We start from the raw sequence: 17,962 nt of genomic DNA on the forward strand, positions 1-17,962 counted from the left end.
TAAGCTGAGATAAAAAAAGATAAGTTTTATATTTTGTAAGCATGAAGTTTAATTATATAGGACAGTCAGAAATCTCACATGTAAGACAAAGACATGCATATCACAATGAAAACTCCACTGAGATAAAAATTGGCAATTGAAAATTTATGTCCTCTGAAATTATTTTATTATACACTGCTTGTAGGTAGAGCAAAACATACACTAGTGATTGTGGCGGTTTTGTTGCTAAGTCGTGTCTGACTCTTGCAACCCCATGGACTGCAGCCCTGGGGTTGCAAGGAACCTATGAACAGCAGTTCCTCTGTTCATGGGATTTCCCAGGCAAGAATACTGGAATGGGTTGCCATTTCCTTCTAAAGGGGATCTTCGTGACCCATCGATAGAACCTGGGTCTCCTGCATTTCAGGCAGATTCTTTACCGACCGAGCCACCAGGGAAGCCATATACTAGTGATGCTATTTATTAAATATGTTTGGAAGTTACATGCTGTGGGAGTATTAGCCAGCATCTATGAAACAGGCCCTATTTGTTTTTCTAGGCTTTATTTGAAGACATGGACAGAGAAAAGAATTATTAAGGCTATAAACATGGAAACTGCTATGGTTTTAATTAACATATATTCTAATGTGATATATATAATAATAATATATAGATATATATTTATACAAATAACAGTATATTTATACTTACATTTTAAGAGAAATATAAATCATATTTATATTTATAGGAGATTAAACAGCCTGAGACAATTTTAACTTAATAGCCACAGACTACAGTGTAAGAAAATAATATTTGATAACTTTAAAAATTCAAACTTATGGTATCATAGGTTATCACTCAAAATCAACCAGAGCTCAGTCAATATTCAGAAGCCCAGATTTTCAAATAGCACTGCCAGGCCAATCTTACAATGTAATGTAATTCTTACAGATTCAGCAAGAAAATAAAGAGTTAATAGAAGCCTTTATAATAGTATAGAGATATTTCATAGTATACACAAGTACTTCCATTACATTCAATAAGGTTAAAATTGTCTACAGAACTGGTCTCATTATTCATCATTGTTAAATGGCTTCTGCACAGAGAGCACTCATCCTCCCTACTCACTACAACAGCCCAACCTGAAAGAACCTATCACATATGTTGACATGAAGTTGTTTAATCAAACAATTTTTTCTTATCTATAGAAAAGAAGGAAAAAAAAAACTATTTTGGGGAAAAGATGAATGCTTCTGTGGATCCCTCTACAGATTAAAACGGCTGACTCAGCAGCACTCTGAGTAAAATACAGAGCCTACAGAAGCAAGCTGATGGCACTTTAGTTTATTGTACTTAACAGCACTCAGGACAAGCATTTTATTCACATAGATTTCCCCTAGCTGAAATTAATTTCTCCCTTTTTTACGCTTGCACAGCACACAATTTCTTCCTCTCCTGCAGCATTTGCTACGTTTTGCCTTATTCTAGGCTCTACTTTTCTTGTGTAAAAATGCGAAACATCAGTACTTACAAGTATTTTGATAAAATATTTAAGGTTTTCCGTATCTCCTCTCCTTCTCCATATGCCCTTCTCCCCTAAAACAGTATTATAAAGCACATGCTTGACACAGAATACAAGTACAGACCAACTGGTACCACTATAAAACAAACCAACAGCATGGAAAATAAAAGAGTGAATTATAAAGAAGCATCATATTTTCATTTTTTTCTTCATCATATTTTTAATATATTCTAGGCTACCAGTGTCTTTCTTTCTGACTAAAAAGTGGTTACAGCATGTATCATATCATGAAAAGCAAATTATTTGTGTGAATTAAAGATCTATTCAATGGCAGAAGACTGTTATCATCTTATCAGTAAATTCAATCTCAGAATTAAGTCTTATACTCTGTGTCCTAGTTTGTAGTGTCTTGTATATGCTGCTGCTGCTACTAAGTCACTTCAGTAGTATCCGACTTTCTGCAACCCCATAGATGGCAGCCCACCAGGCTCCCCCATCCCTGGGATTCTTCAGGCAAGAACACTGAAGTGGGTTGCCATTTCTTTCTCCAATGGATGAAAGTGAAAGTGAAGTTGTTCAGTCGTCTCCGACTCAGCGAACCCATGGACTGCAGCCCACCAGGCTCCTCTGTCCATGGGATTTTCCAGGCAAGAGTACTGGAGAGGGGTGCCACTGCCTTCTCCGAAATTATTCCTGAGTAAACTATAAATAGAAAATAAATACAATGTACAACACTTTATAATGACTTTAAAAGGCTATTTATAGAGTATGTATTTTAAATATTATCAAAAAGGAAATTAAAAATAATATATCAACTTTATTAACTATATGTACATAGTAGACTTAAGAGACTAGATCTGATATACAGAGTGCCTGATGAACTATAGATGGAGGTTGATGACATTGTACAGGAGACAGGGATCAAGACCATCCCCAGGCAAAAAAGCAAAAAGGCTGTCTGAGGAGGCTTTACAAACAGCTGTGAAAAGAAGAGAAGCAAAAAGCAAAGGAGAATAGAAAAGATATAAGCACTGAATGCAGAGTTCCAAAGAACAGCAAGAAGAGATAACAAAGCCTTCCTCAGCGATCCATGCAAACAAATAGAGGAAAACAACAGAATGGGAAAGACTAGAGATCTCTTCAAGAAAATTAGAGATACCAAGGGAACATTTCATGCAAAGATGGGCTCAATAAAGGACAGAAATGGTCTGGACCTAACAGAAGCAGAAGATATTAAGACGGGATGGCAAGAATACACAGAAGAACTGTACAAAAAGATCTTCACAATCCAGATAATCACGCTGGTGTGATCACTCACCTAGAGCCAGACATCCTGGAATGTGAAGTCAAGTGGGCCTTAAGAAAGTATCACTACGAACAAAACTAGTGGAGGTGATGGAATTCCAGTTGAGCTGTTTCAAATCCTGAAAGATGATGCTGTGAAAGTGCTGCACTTAATATGCCAGCAAATTTGGAAAACTCAGCAGTGGCCACGGGACTGGAAATGGTCAGTTTTCATCATTCCAATCCCAAAGAAAGGCAATGCTAAAGACTGCTCAAACTGCCGCACAATTGCACTCATCTCACACGCTAGTAAAGTAATGCTCAAAATTCTCCAAGCCAGGCTTCAGCAATATGTGAACCGTGAATTTCAAGATGTTCAAGCTGGTTTTAGAAAAGGCAGAGGAACAAGAGATCAACTGCCAACATCTGCTGGATCATCAAAAAAGCAAGAAAGTTCCAGAAAAACATCTATTTCTGTTTTATTGACTATGCCAAAGCCTTTGACTGTGTGGATCACAATAAACTGTGGAAAACTCTGAAAGAGATGGGAATACCAGACTGCCTGACCTGCCTCTTGAGAAACCTATATGTAGGTCAGGAAACAAGTTAGAACTGGACATGGAAAAACAGACTGGTTCCAGATAGGAAAAGGAGTACATCAAGGCTGTATACCATCACCCTGCTTATTTAACTTCTATGCAGAGTACATCATGAGAAATGCTGGGCTGGAAGAAGCACAAGCTGGAATCAAGATTGCCAGGAGAAATATCAATAACCTCAGATATGCAGATGACACCACCTTTATGGCAGAAAGTGAAGAGGAACTCAAAAGCCTCTTGATGAAAGTGAAAGAGGAGAGTGAAAAACTTGGCTTAAAGCTCAATACTCAGAAAACTAACTTCATGGCACCTGGTCCCATCACTTCATGGGAAATACATGGGGAAACAGTGGAAACAGTGTCAGACTTCATCTTTTTTTTGGGGGGGGGGCTCCAAAATCACTGCAGATTGTGACTGCAGCCATGAAATTAAAAGACGCTTACTCCTTGGAAGGAAAGTTATGACCAACCTAGACAGCATATTCAAAAGCAGAGACATTACTTTGCCAACAAAGGTCCATCTAGTCAAGGCTATGGTTTTCCAGTGGTCATGTATGGATGTGAGAGTTGGACTGTGAAGAAAGCTGAGCACTGAAGAACTGATGTTTTTGAACTGTGGAGTTGGAGAAGACTCTTGAGAGTCCCTTGGACTTCAAGGAGATGCAACCAGTCCATTCTAAAGGAGATCAGCTCTGGGTGTTCATTGGAAGGACTGATGCTGAAGTTGAAACTCCAGTACTTTGGCCACCTCATATAAAGAGTTGACTCATTGGAAAAGACCTTGATGCTGGGAGGGATTGGGGGCAGGAGGAGAAGGGGACGACAGAAGATGAGAGGGCTGGATGGCATCACCAACTTGATGGACATGAGTTTGAGTAAACTCCGGGAGTCAGTGATGGACTGGTAGACATGGTGTGCTGCGATTCATGGGGTCGCAATAGTTGGACACGACCGAGCGATTGAACTGAATTTATACAAAAACGTTAAGGATTTTTCCCCCATTTTTCCTCTGATTAACATTTTTATAATTAGCTGACACACATTCATTTAATACTAATTAATTTTATTAGCCTAAAAAACTAAGTGAAATATAACCCCAAATAATCACCATCCACTTAGAAAAACAATTAAAATATTATCCACTGTGTAGTCAACTATTTACTGAGCACGTCCTATTTTCCAGCACCAAAACACGTTTACTACCTTACAGAAATTTAAAAAAAAAAATCCTTCATCTCTTTCCTATTTGTCTCCCTAGGTCATTACCATGTGCGTGTGCTCAGTCGTGTCCAGCTCTTTGCAACTCCATGGGCTGTAGCCTGTCAGGCTACTCTGTCCAGGGAATTTTTTAGGCAAGAATACTGGAGTGGGTTGCCATTTCCTACTTCAGGGGATCTTTCTAACCCAGAGATCAACCTGCATCTCCTGCATTGGCAGGCAGATTCTTTATCATTGCACAACCTGGAAAGCCATGATCATCACCACCTACCTAAAATTTCTTTTAATAAAATACATGAAGCAGAGTACATCATGAGAAACGCTGGGCTGGAAGAAGCACAAACTGGAATCAAGATTACCGGGAGAAATATCAATAACCTCAGATATGCAGATGACACCACCTTTATGGCAGAAAGTGAAGAGGAACTCAAAAGCCTCTTGATGAAAGTGGAGAGTGAAAAAGATGGCTTAATGCTCAACATTCAGAAAACTAAGATCATGGCATCCAGTCCCATCACTTCATGGGAAATAGATGGGGAAACAGTGGAAACAGTGTCAGACTTCATCTTTTTTTGGGGGGGGGGCTCCAAAATCACTGCAGATGGTGACTGCAGCCATGAAATTAAAAGACGCTTACTCCTTGGAAGAAAAGTTATGACCAACCTATTATGACAGCATATTCAAAAGCAGAGATATTACTTTGCCAACAAAGGTCCATCTAGTCAAGGCTATGGTTTTTCCAGTGCTCATATATGGATGTGAGAGTTGGACTATGAAGAAGGCTGAGCGCCGAAGAATTGATGCTTTTTAGCTGCGGTGTTGGAGAAGACTCTTGAAAGTCACTTGGACTGCAAGAAGATCCAACCCGTCCATTCTGAAGGAGATAAGCCCTGGGATTTCATTGGAAGGACTGATGCTAAAGCTGAAACTCCAGTACTTCGGCCACCTCATGCGAACAGTTGACTCATTGGAAAAGACTCTGATGCTGGGAAGGATTGGGGGCAGGAGGAGAAGGGGACGACCGAGGATAAGCTGGCTGGATGGCATCACTGACTCGATGGACGTGGGCCTGAGTGAACTCCGGGAGTTGGTGATGAACAGGGAGGCCTGGCATGCTGTGATTCATGGGGTCTCAAAGAGTCAGACACGACTGAGTGACTGAACTGAACTGAACTGTAAGTGGGAAGGTATAATAATAAGTATTATTCTATTATTTTGGAATTTTAAAATGATACATGCACACATTTAAAGGTTATGCATTTTAAGTAGATACAAAACTGCCCTATATATAGGAAGTACTAAAAGTCTTTGTTAAATTGCATTAATCAAACCAATGGAGTTTACATTTGTTGATTTAGTCTGCAAGTCAATGATTTGGCAAATATTCTCCTATTCAGTATCCACAGGCTTCTCAGTTGATGTTATTTAGTCACTAAGTCATGTCTCACTCTTCTGAGACCCCCATGGACAGAAGCCACCAGGCTCCTCTGTCCATGGAATTTTCCAGGCAAGAATACTGGATGGGTTGGCATGCCCTTCTCCAGGGGATCTTCCCAACCCAGGGATATGAACCTGTGTATCCTGCACTGGCAGATGGATTCTTTACCACTGAGTTACCTGGGAAGCCCATTCACAGGCTACTACCACTCAAAACAAAAAGGAAAAGAAAAAAAATGCTGATTTACTGATTTAGTGTTGGCTGTCTTCTTCAAAGTCTGGGGAATTGAAGGATAGAGAGTAGACAGATCTAGTCAAGGAGGTCAAAGATTAAGCTTGAAAGCTAAATTATCGTATAACTCAGCTATATAAATACTTCTATGAGCTTAGACTTTTAAATCATTTACAGCCAATTATCTTGATAAAGGAACTGAAGACTTAGGGTAAGAAAGAAAAAACAAGACTCTTGAAATAGAAACTTAGTACATCCAAATTAAGTTTTCATCTGACATGGCAGAAGAAAAAAAATCAATCATAGGTTTTGACCCATAGGCATTTTTCTGCTCATCCATAAGAAGGTGACTGAGACGAGAAAAACATCATTTGTACCATCTACTACTACAGATTACCATCCTCTTATGAAGACATGAGACCAAGTGATTACAAGTTGACTTAAGAAAATCTGGCACAATTTTGAAAAGATATTTAAAAAAGTATTTTAAAACTATAAAACAAATTAGATGCTTGATTTGCTCATGTGACACCAAATTATTTTGACAAAAAAGCATACTAATATATTTCCTGAAGTAAACAGTTATTTAAGGTCACCTATAAAGACATCCTTAAGGGACTTCCCTGGTAATCCAGTAGTGAAGACTCCATGCTTCCATTGCAAGGGGCGTGTGTTTAATCCCTGGTTGAGGAATAAAAATGTCACACACTGGGCAGTGTGCCCAAAAAACAATTTAAAATATCATTCATATAAAAATAAAGACAATCTTAAGAGAGAGAAACAGAGGAGCTGATTCAGTTCAGTTGCTCAGTCATGTCCGACTCTTTGCGACCCCATGAACTGCAGCACACCAGGCCTCCCTGTCCATCACCAGCTCCCAGAGCTTGTTCAAACTCATGTCCATCAAGTCAATGATGTCATCCAATCATCTCATCCTCTATCATCCCCTTCTCCTCCTGCCTTCAATCTTTCCCAGCATCAAGGTCTTTTCCAGTGAGTCATTTCTTCCCCTCAGGTGGCCAGAGTATTGGAGCTTCAGCTTCAGCATCAGTCTTTCCAATGAATATTCAGGCCTGATTTCCTTTAGGATGGACTGGTTTGATCTCTTTGCAGTCCAAGGGACTCTCAAGAGTCTTCTTCAACACCTGACTAATATCCTATAATGGTCCTATATCTGTTTTGTTTCATCTTTTGTTCATTGTCCCGTCCCACGTGGACATTTAGCTTCTATGATACAAAAAGAAAGAAAGAATAAGATACAGAAAGAGTGACTGATGCATGGATGTAAAATAGTGAGATAATATGGAACAGAAACCAGGGCAACAAAATGTAGCTTGTGGCAAGAATGAAAATGTGCCTAGTCTCTTAAAAGCTCAATGTCACAAGGTAATAGCTCAGTACTTAACTTTGTATCAGTCTGGTTCCTAGGAGTATTAGGACCTTTTCCATAGGTGTACTGTCTATGCAGTACCTCTGTACACTCAGTCTCTCTATTGGCTATGTTTGATTAAGGATCCTTTAATCCCTCAGTTCTGAGACCTCAAACAGTCAAACCACTAGATTAGCTGAGCAACATTTATGTGGAGAAAAGTTCATGTAATGTCAAACTATGTTGTAATAAAATAAGTATCACATGAGAAACCAAACAAATGATCTCCCTTATCATTATAAGGATTTAGCATCAACTAAATCCTTACAAGGCTGTCAGGTTTGCCCTATGTCTATCTGAAATAAGGTTTTTTTTATTGAATTTCATGGACTGTCAACAGCTTCCACACCTAATGTAAGATTAGCCCATGATCTGTGCCACAAAATGTGTGAATTCACAGATACTCTGTGGTTATATGACACTTATCATAAACAAAAATCTTATTATCAAGTTTCATGATATACTATGGTTCAAAGATCTTAAGGACCATAGAATAATCAAGAAGCTACACAAAGTGTAACTGCACTGCAGTAGTTATTCCATTTTTGATATGTTATGCATAATTAGCTTTAATATCATCTGTGATTTGTAAAAATGAGTATTGTGGGCACTTCTTTCAGCTTAAAAAACAAAAGTTCAAGAAGGTGGCTGTGAGGAATAATAAATGAAAGTTACTGTGAAGGACTTTAAAATATGAATAGCCATACATTGTCAAATAACAAATAACATTTTTAATGTGAATGAACTGAAAATTTATATAAAAGTACTTCCTTGTAATCAAACAGTACAGATAAGTTGCTCTATTGTAATCAGATCATTCCCATTATATTGTGTTTGTTCTGAACACTGTATTTTCAGAGGGAAATACATACTTTTAGAGCAAATTCAGAGTAAACTCAGGACTCGATATCCACTGAGTCAAGCTGCAATATCTAAGATTTGGACTAGGGAAATGACGAATCAGAAGATATACAGTGTTTTGAATTATACAGATATGGCTATCTTGTGAAGAAGAATTAACTGTTCTCTGTGTCTTCAAGATAAGTGGGGAAACTTTGACAGTGGAGGAAGTTTTTTATTTCATACAATGTCGACTATGGAGTTCCCTCTACATATAGCAGGCTACTTACAGGGGAAACAGTTTTCTAGTTGGCAGACATATCACATACAATTTGGGCTAGCTACTGTGGAGAAGTTTCAAACAAGCAAGTATTAAAACAACTTTTCCAATCTTTAAGGGTTTAACAATTTATGAATATCAGACAATGAATATGAACACACATTGGGACGATAAATATATGGTCTCATTTATGTGTCTGAATGATGGGGGCTTTATTAGGAAGATCAGAAGGTGAGAGTTGGAAGATTAGAAGGTGAGAGACCCTCACTACTGCTGCTTTCTAGTTGAAGCCTCTCCTGTGAATAGCTGTTGTGTTAACTTTTATGATGCCATCTCCTCTTCCTAAAATTAGTTAGCCAGAAGCAACTCCATTAATCTGCATTACAGGATAACAGCAATAACATGGGGTTAAGGGGAAATGTTGACATGGCAGTCTTTGTATTATCAAAGAAACCCTAATGGCTATTCAATAACGTGCACTAACCTCACGCATACATATGTACATACATAGAGCACTGACTCATCGTTCATTGGATGTTACTGACTGAATCATTTTCTTAACAAACCTCTGTCCACGCTGAAGTTTTTTTCATCATGGATCTTGGAGCAGGCCTAGCCTCTAGGCTTATGTGGTCAGCAATGTTAAAATCCATTTGAGTGCAATGGTTTTCTAGTAGTTTTGTTTATTCAAATATTACGGAGCAATTCTCAAGGCCAGATATGGTTGTTGAACCAGCGCTTCTTATACTAATAAATGTAAATATGAGCTACATAACATCATCGGTGTTACAGTACAATTTGAAAGAGAATTGGGTGTTTAGAAAAATGAGAGGATTTTTAGAGATCCTATAGGCATTTTCCTTTAGCTTAGGAAGAATTTCAGGAAACAAAATGTTAATCATTATAAAAGTCACAGCTCTAATTCTGCTGAGATAAAAATCCTAAAAAAAGACTCATCAGGAAATTTCTGTGGTTATATTTAAGGGGACACTAACTAAATCAGGATTTCAGGGAAGGATTTTTGAGCTGTGTTTGAGGGGAACGGACTGGAGATCCTGTTTGTCAATAATGTAAATATGTAAGTGAACAGCGAAAAACTCAAAACTAGAAAGATAAATCTGTGAAGGCAAGCACAACCTATAACTGTGGCAAACTGATTGTGACTATATACTTATATGTCTCTACTCACTATACAGAATCCATTTTCAATATTACCTGACATGACACTTAGGGAAAGCTGTGGAGCTGAATGCATTATGAAAGTATTCTGTTGTAATACATATTAAACAAAACAGGAAAGACCACAGAAGAGAAAGGCATTCCATCAAAGTGGTTCAATGTATAGAGAAGTTCTTTCTCATCTATTCCTTCCAAGATTTCTTCCCTTCAACACCAAATCCTTTTATATTTTAACTAGTGAAAGCAGAGGGGATTCTAAGACATGTTTCCCTGAGAGCCATTTTTAGTTGAGCTTTCTTTATTTACAAATATAGAATAAGGGCTAGATGTTGCTTTAGTTTTTAAGATTAATCTACTTTTGTATCACTGGCAAATAACTATTGGGTTTAAAGATGGAAGAAGTATGTTTAATACATTTTTCTTACTTCATGTGTCATATGATGCTATACTGTAAAATTAACAGTTATAGTATATAGCCATCATTCATATGAGCAAACAATTTAATGTTTCAAAATAGCAAAATATTGAAGAACCTCTCCATTCTATAATTTTTAAAAATAATCTCAGAAAACAATAGCATACAACCACTCTGTCAAATCCGTTGCTTCCTTTACATTCCCAATTTCACTACCTTGGTCTATAATACATTATATTTTTGCCTGGACTATAATAATCTCCTAAACTTCTGTCTTCCTCCATTCCATTCATCCTGTGAAACATGGGAGATTAACCTTATAAAACATTGCTTTGTAACTGTCATATACCTGCCTTAAAAACTTCAGTAACTCACCATTAAATCTAGAACAAAAAATAGGTAGCACTGTAATTTATTGAGCAAGTTCTGATCAACAAAGTGCTTTAGTGTGTTGATCTTAGTATCAGTTTGATTGAAGAAGGGAGATAGGAAGACTATGCACACAGTAATTTCAATAATCTGGTCAAAATGACAAGAACTTAATATATTAGCAGTACTTATATTCTGGAATATTTCAGAAACAAAATCACATATCCAAGAACTACTGCAAATTAATAATTATTTTGAGGATAGTTTCATTTGAAGAGGAAAATTTTAAAAAATCAGAAAACTGGGTAATAGTGACTAAAGGGATACTGCTGCCAGTGACAATAAACGGAGAAATCAGAAAAGGGAATCTGTTTGGGGGATGAACTGATCGATTAGAAATGGTTAAGGAAATGTAAATAACAATGTTCATTAACTGGAAACAGAGCAACAGTTTTTGTTTATAGTTGAGAACTTGAGATAGAGATTTGAAGTTAAAGATGAGAATTTAAACATTAAGTAAACATTAACATTTGTGGGAAAGCATGCATTCTTGGAAGAAATGGCTTTCAACAGAGAGGAATATAATATCAGAGGATGGACTTTACTGAACACCTACACTCAAGAGGGTAGCTTAGAAGCCAGAGTAGATAAACATTAAGCATACATTCAGGAAGATAGCCAATAGAGTCCAGTGCTATAGAAGTTCAGCAGAAATAAATTGCTGAAATATCAAAGAGGATACAAATGATAAAAGGTTTTTATATTCGGTGATGAGAAATCTTATAAAATCCAAAGATGATTTTGAAAAGTTAAGAATCATAGTGGTGAGGATAGGTGATAAACTGCACAAGAATCAAAAGGAAACAGATGCAACAAGTTAACACTTTTATGGCACTTTCCAATTTACAATGGGCTCTTTATATACCTTAAAAATTAAGAAAGTGGATAGTAACTGGATGGTTCAAGGAACATAATATTTAAAATCAAAAAGATCTGATAATGTTTACAGACCAAAAAAAAAATGTTGGGGGGGAGTGGAATTAGAGGAAGGAAAAAGACCAAAATAGCTGGAGTGGGTAAAAATATTAATAGGAATCTAACTATTTTCCACAATACACAGGCACTGAATGGAGAGCAGAGGTGAAGGAAAAGTAGCAAGTTTTACCAGGACCCACTGAGCTAACGATAAGAACAAATGAGAAACTTCATTCTGCCTTTTTTTTTCCCCCCGTAGGAACAAGAGAGGGAGAAGAAGAGACCATCTCTTGAAAGTGAGAGAAGAGCTAGGAGTTTCAAAGAGAAGTAGTTTGCAGTAGCCACTGAAATATTAAGCAAGCTGAACTCTGACAGCATGAATTTATAATGGATTAGGTCATTATAGTTCTTTATCTTCTCCCATCAGTGTTTGGTGGTACAGAATGAAGACTGTAGAAATTAAATATTGAGAAGAAAAGAAAAAAAATATTGGGCAGCAATTTAAAGCTGATCATTTGCTTATGGGTTTGCCAAAAATCTATCACTGGATAAAACTGAGAGCAAAACCAGGAATAATTTTTAAACTTGAAAATTAATTTTTAAGTTTAAAATTTTTAAATTAATTTTTAAGTTTAAAAATTAAAATAATTAACTCAATTAAAATTTAAAAAATTTTAATAAATTTTCCCCACACTAAATCATAAAGACATTCTAAATATGGATGTGCTTCCTGTTTTGAAATAGCTATTAAAATATTTCCAGAAATGTGTACTATGAAATTGACTAGATATTTCTTAATGGCATTCTTAGTGTCCCATAATAATATCCTAACTTTCTGAAATGCCTCACAGCTCACATACACATTATTTCATCTGATCTTCACCCGCTCAGACTCTACTCAACTTGAATCAAAATAAAGAATTTAGAATATCTGAGTTCCTTTCAAGCTTGTCTCCATCAATCATGAGTTTTCTTTCACTCCACCATTTATAATCAAAGCTTAGAAAAAGTTATGTTATGAGATAAAGAAAAACCACTCTGTATTTGCTATGCATTTTTCAGAGTTTGCTTCAACCTATGGTACTGGTTCTCTCTTTGCCCTCTGCCTAGCAATTTAAAAAGCTGGGTGGTGCCTATAGCTGTGGGTTGGGTCTTACATGATCTTGGCACTGACAAACTTACCTAAAGGACATTGTAACCTACTTTTTCTTTAGGTATGACAAAATTCTAGGCTAGCTGCAACATTACAATTAAACACATTAAAAGTACTAAATGAATTTCAATCAAGTAACTCATCAAATTGTACTGAAGTATCTGCTCAATGCACACATATAATATGTACTCAAAACTTACAACTTCAAGAGGGAAATAAGAAATGTTCAGGAAGAATACGTTCTATGTTATTGTAAGCTCAGGATGTATAAGCAGAGTGATAAAACTGTCAGAAATTAATGTGTTCCTGGGCTGCAATAAAGATGTCTGGCATATAAAGCAAAGACAGTAATAGACTACTGAGTATTTCTTCACGTATATTTGTAATATAATTGCACAAGCTGGAATCAAGATTGCCAGGAGAAATATCAATAACCTCAGATGTGCAGATGACACCACCCTTATGGCAGAAAGTGAAGAACTAAAGAGCCTCTTGATGAAAGTGAAAGAGGAGAGTAAAAAAGTTGGCTTAAAGCTCAACATTCAGAAAACTAAGATCGTGCATGGCATCTGGTCTCATCACTTCATGGCAAATAGATGGAGAAACAGTGGAAACAGTGGCTGACTTTATTTTGGGGGGCTCCAAAATCACTGCAGATGGTGACTGCAGTCATGAAATTAAAAGAAACTTACTCTTTGGAAGGAAAGTTATGACCAACCTAGACAGCATATTCAAAAGCAGAGACATTACTTTGCCAACAAAGGTCTGTCTAGTCAAGGCTGTGGTTTTTCCAGTGATCATGTATGGATGTGAGAGTTGGAATTTGAAGAAAGCTGAGTGCAGAAGAATTGATGCTTTTGAACTGTGGTGTTGGAGAAGACTCTTGAGAGCCCCTTGGACTTGCAAGGAGATCCAACCAGTCCATCCTAAACGAGATCAGTCCTGGGTGTTCATTGGAAGGACTGATGCTGAAGCTGAAACTCCAATACTTTGGCCAACTGATGTGAAGAGCTGACTCATTTGAAAAGACCCTGATGCTGGGAAAGATTGAAGGTGGGAGGAGAAGGGGACAACAGAGGATGAGATGGTTGGATGGCATCACCGACTCAATGGACATGGGTGTGGGTGGACTCCGGGAGCTGGTGATGGACAGGGAGGCCTGGCATGCTGTGGTTCATGGGGTCGCAAAGAGTCGGACATGACTGAGATACTGAACCGAACTGAACTGAATTAAATATATAATATTTCCACACCTAGTATGTTTACCTATGAACTCTTACAAAAGTTAGAGTTATCCAGAGAAGTGTGTTCAGAGCGACAGAAGGACTCAAATCGACACAGTATCAGAAATGTTTGAAAGAACTAGGAGCATTTATCTAAAGAACTGAATATATATGGGCAGAAGGAAGAAGGATTATCATTATTGTGTATGACCAACACAGGAGAAAATTAAGACCTTTGTATTGACCTCACAGTAGGCATGTTTGGGCTCAGATAGAGTAAGACTAGGTTATTTCATTAGGATTTTAATTTACCATTTCTTAAAAGGTAAACAGCTTCTTGTGAAGGGCTTGAACACTGGAGAAGGGATTGAAAACGGATATATTTAAGATCATTTTCAAATTTGAGCCTGATTCATGTTTAATAATAACTTATGAATCATGGTGTGATTTTGTCTGTAAATTATAAACAAAGCCCTGTGTAAATAAAACAGGGCTTTCTGGCAGTGGGAATAATCTATATGTACCACTTGAGTCAGAGCTTGAATTACTGGTAGGATTTTGACTGTAACAGTGGTCACCTCAAGCTAACAATTAAATGATGTTAAGTACTTGGGGACTGGAATTAAACTGAAACTTAGGTACGAGAAGAAAAATAGAGAAGTTTCATTTTCTTATGTAATAATCTAAGTCCTCAGCAGAAGGTCCTTTGGATAGAATGGTCTTATGCCCAGAAAGTCACCATTAATACTTCTCAAAACATTACCCCGTTTCCCATTATACAAATATTCTGTCTGACAATCTGTTCATGGTAATTTCCTTATCAAAGTATTTCGACCATTTTCCATTCCCTTAAAATCCTTTTAGAGGCTTTCCTAACTAATCAGGCTACAGTGGGCCCTGTGTGTGCTTCCACAAGCTCCCATACTTGCTTTTTCATAATACTCATCATTTTACTTTTTAAATGTATACCTTTCCTGTTAAGATTTAAACTCATAGTTTGCAACATCTTATATACTGTGTACTTATGTATCCTTGGACATATAAGATGATTCTTAAATATATGAGTCATGTGTGTATATGTGTGTGTGCCCGCTCAGTCGTGCCCAGCTCTTTGTGATCCCATGGACTGCAGGCTGCCAGGCTTCTCTGTCCATGGGATTTTCCAGGAAAGAATAATGGAGTGGGTTGCCATTTCCTACTCCAGAGGATCTTCCCGACCCAGAGACAGAACCGCCTCTCTTGCTTCTCCTGCCTTGGCAGGTGGATTGTTTACCACTAGCACCACCTGAGAATACTTTTAATTATATGTATGAATTATATTTGGAGAAGGCAATGGCACCCCCACTCCAGTACTCTTGCCTGGAAAATCCCATGGACAGAGGAGCCTGGTGGGCTGCAGTCCATGGGGTCGTGAAGAGTCGGACACGACTGAGCGACTTCACTTTCACTTTTCATTTTCCTGCATTGGAGAAGGAAATGGCAACCCACTCCAGTGTTCTTGCCTGGAGAATCCCAGGGACAGGGGAGCGTGGTGGGCTGCCATCTATGGGGTCGCACAGAGTCGGACAGGACTGAAGTGACTTAGCAGCAGCATGAATTATATTTCTCATCTGTAAACCAATAAATTCGTAATCTAGCTTACCCAGTTCCTTTTAAGATTTGTGAACTTAATGCAGCTATGAAATTTAACACTACCCTGTGGTTGGGCTGACAATATCAATTTCTAGTCCTCCAGAGCCAGACCTTGGAACACAGGAAATTCACCAATAAACACCATCTTGTCATATTTCTTGACAAGTAATCATTTATTCTCTCGAGGACCCCCCTACCTTGACACAAAAGCTCTCAAACTACATGAAAGAGACCCATCTTCATTAATATCTAGGTTCATAATGAGGACATTTCACTTTATGATACCCAATTATCTTCCACAAATTTCTAACAACTTGCAGTTGTGCCAAATTTTTTCACCGGCTTATTTTACCTTAAGCTGGTTCATCTGTTTTATGAGGCTTCAATTAACTAGATTTAGTCATGTCATGGCTAAATGGATGTGACTAGAACCGAGAGCATACAGGAATCTTTGTGTGAACTGTTACTCTACTGGTTAACATTTAGGTTTGAAATTGGAAAAAACACGAAGAGACTTTAAATTCTTTTCAGAATCTATACTCTAAAGGGGAGTGGGCACTATTTTTGATACCGAGATAGCAGCAAACCCGAAAACTATTCCAAAGAAGCAAATGGCAACAGAGATCAATCAGCAGTGACCTACACCTATTTTCTTTTTAAAAAATTATTTGCACCTTCACTGAGTTATTGCTAAATCTTAAGTGACGTTTAAAACAATAAGCAGACAAGTTTAGGGTGACTTAAGAAAGGCCATTTTCCACAAGGAAAAGGTTTCTTCCATATCCTTGAGGGCAGGTACTGTCTTTTCACCCTTCACTGGCGCCCAGAACAAAGCCTGGCACAGAGTTAGCACTTATTAGTTATTCGGTGGGTGAATAAACAGATGAACGAACGACGCTATTCTGCAAAGCCTGAGCAATCAGGGGCTGGTGTCCCTGAACCACGCTTGCTGCCGTTCCAGCAGGCTGGCAAGCATCTCTTCATTCCCTTACTTTTCTGGTAGGTCTTAATTCCCTTGTTTGTCCCTCCTTTAGGATGACCAAAATCCTGTCCCTAAACCGCGCCATTCCTCAGTTGATATGCTCATTTCTCGGACAGACGTAGCTGTTTCTGAGGAATGGCAGGCGGAACACGTAGGTTTTGGGAGGCGAGTAGCCGGGGGCCTTGACGCGGCGAAGGTAGTTCCAACGCCCGATATAAAAGGGTTTGGACCCTCATTTCTTCAATCGTTGATAAACAAAACTGCTCACTCTCACCTCCTCGTGCAGACGCCGCAGTGCTAACCTGGTTCCGACTGACACCGTGAGGAGGGAAAAGAACGCCGAACCGCCCTCACTAGGAGAGAAGGGAGAAAGCAAGCGCCTCCCCGACCCCCCTTGACGCCTGCCGTTCCCGTGCGCTCCACCGTCCGGCGACTCACGCGCGGGGCTGCGGGCGCCGAGACGCGAGGGCAGCCGGGGGCGCGTGCGCGCGGGAGGACCGGGCGTGGGGTGGGGGCGGGGAAGGGACAGAGGAGAGCGCGGCGCGCCAGCAGGTGGGAGCGTCCTCTCGCGCGCGTGCGCGCCCCGTGCCTTCTCCCTCACGTTCCCCGCGCGCCGCGTCTCCTCCCCGCCGGGCGCGCGCCGCCTCCTGCCCTCGCGCCGGGTCTGTCTCGGTCTCTCAGAGCCGCACGCTCCGCGGAGCTCCAGCCACTGCCGTCGCCTCGGCAGCGGCTCTCCAGCCCGGCGGTTCAGCATCGGCCCCTCAGCGCCGCGTCCCAGGCCACCTCCCTCTCCTCCGCCACTCCCCTTTCCTTTCCCGCCCTTCTCTCCCACACGGTCCTCGGAGAGAGCCTGGATACGAAGCGGGCGGACGTGAGAAGGGGGTTGGAAAAATGGAGGTGCCGCGCCTGGATCATGCCCTCAACAGCCCCACCAGCCCCTGTGAGGAGGTGATCAAAAACCTCAGCCTGGAGGCCATTCAGCTGTGCGACCGAGATGGTAAGAGCGGCCGGGACGGTGAGGGTTGGCGGGGGTGGGGGTAAAGCCCGCTGCCAGACCCCGCGGCCACTGGAGCTCCCGCCGACCCTGCTGGCCCGGGCGGTAGGGTCTTTTGTTGTCCCGCTTGTTCAGTTGAGCGCTGATGGGGGCTCCCCTTCGCCCACCCACTCTCCCCTCAGACCCCAGAAACAAAAGGACCCCGGGGCTCGCGGGTTGGC

The 17,962-nt window shown here is 39.6% G+C and overlaps 1 protein-coding gene and 1 long non-coding RNA gene across 3 annotated transcripts in view; one reads left to right on the forward strand and one right to left on the reverse strand.

Annotated features, from left to right (window-relative positions):
* LOC132658624 (uncharacterized) overlaps positions 1–17,211 on the reverse strand; it is a 405,911-nt gene extending 388,700 nt beyond the window's left edge. For both annotated transcript variants that reach the window (XR_009598489.1, XR_009598488.1), the window contains exon 1: positions 17,022–17,211. This is a non-coding gene — a long non-coding RNA (uncharacterized LOC132658624). The remainder of the gene's footprint in view (positions 1–17,021) is intronic.
* Positions 17,212–17,375: 164 nt separating this feature from the next.
* PHYHIPL (phytanoyl-CoA 2-hydroxylase interacting protein like) overlaps positions 17,376–17,962 on the forward strand; it is a 117,030-nt gene continuing 116,443 nt past the window's right edge. Inside the window, exon 1 of the mRNA XM_004021385.6 lies at positions 17,376–17,744. Coding sequence (XP_004021434.1) covers positions 17,639–17,744 — 106 coding nt within the window. The 5' untranslated portion in view covers positions 17,376–17,638. The remainder of the gene's footprint in view (positions 17,745–17,962) is intronic.

Source organism: Ovis aries, chromosome 25 (genome assembly GCF_016772045.2).
Source record: "Ovis aries strain OAR_USU_Benz2616 breed Rambouillet chromosome 25, ARS-UI_Ramb_v3.0, whole genome shotgun sequence".
In the NCBI taxonomy this organism is placed as follows: domain Eukaryota; kingdom Metazoa; phylum Chordata; class Mammalia; order Artiodactyla; family Bovidae; genus Ovis; species Ovis aries.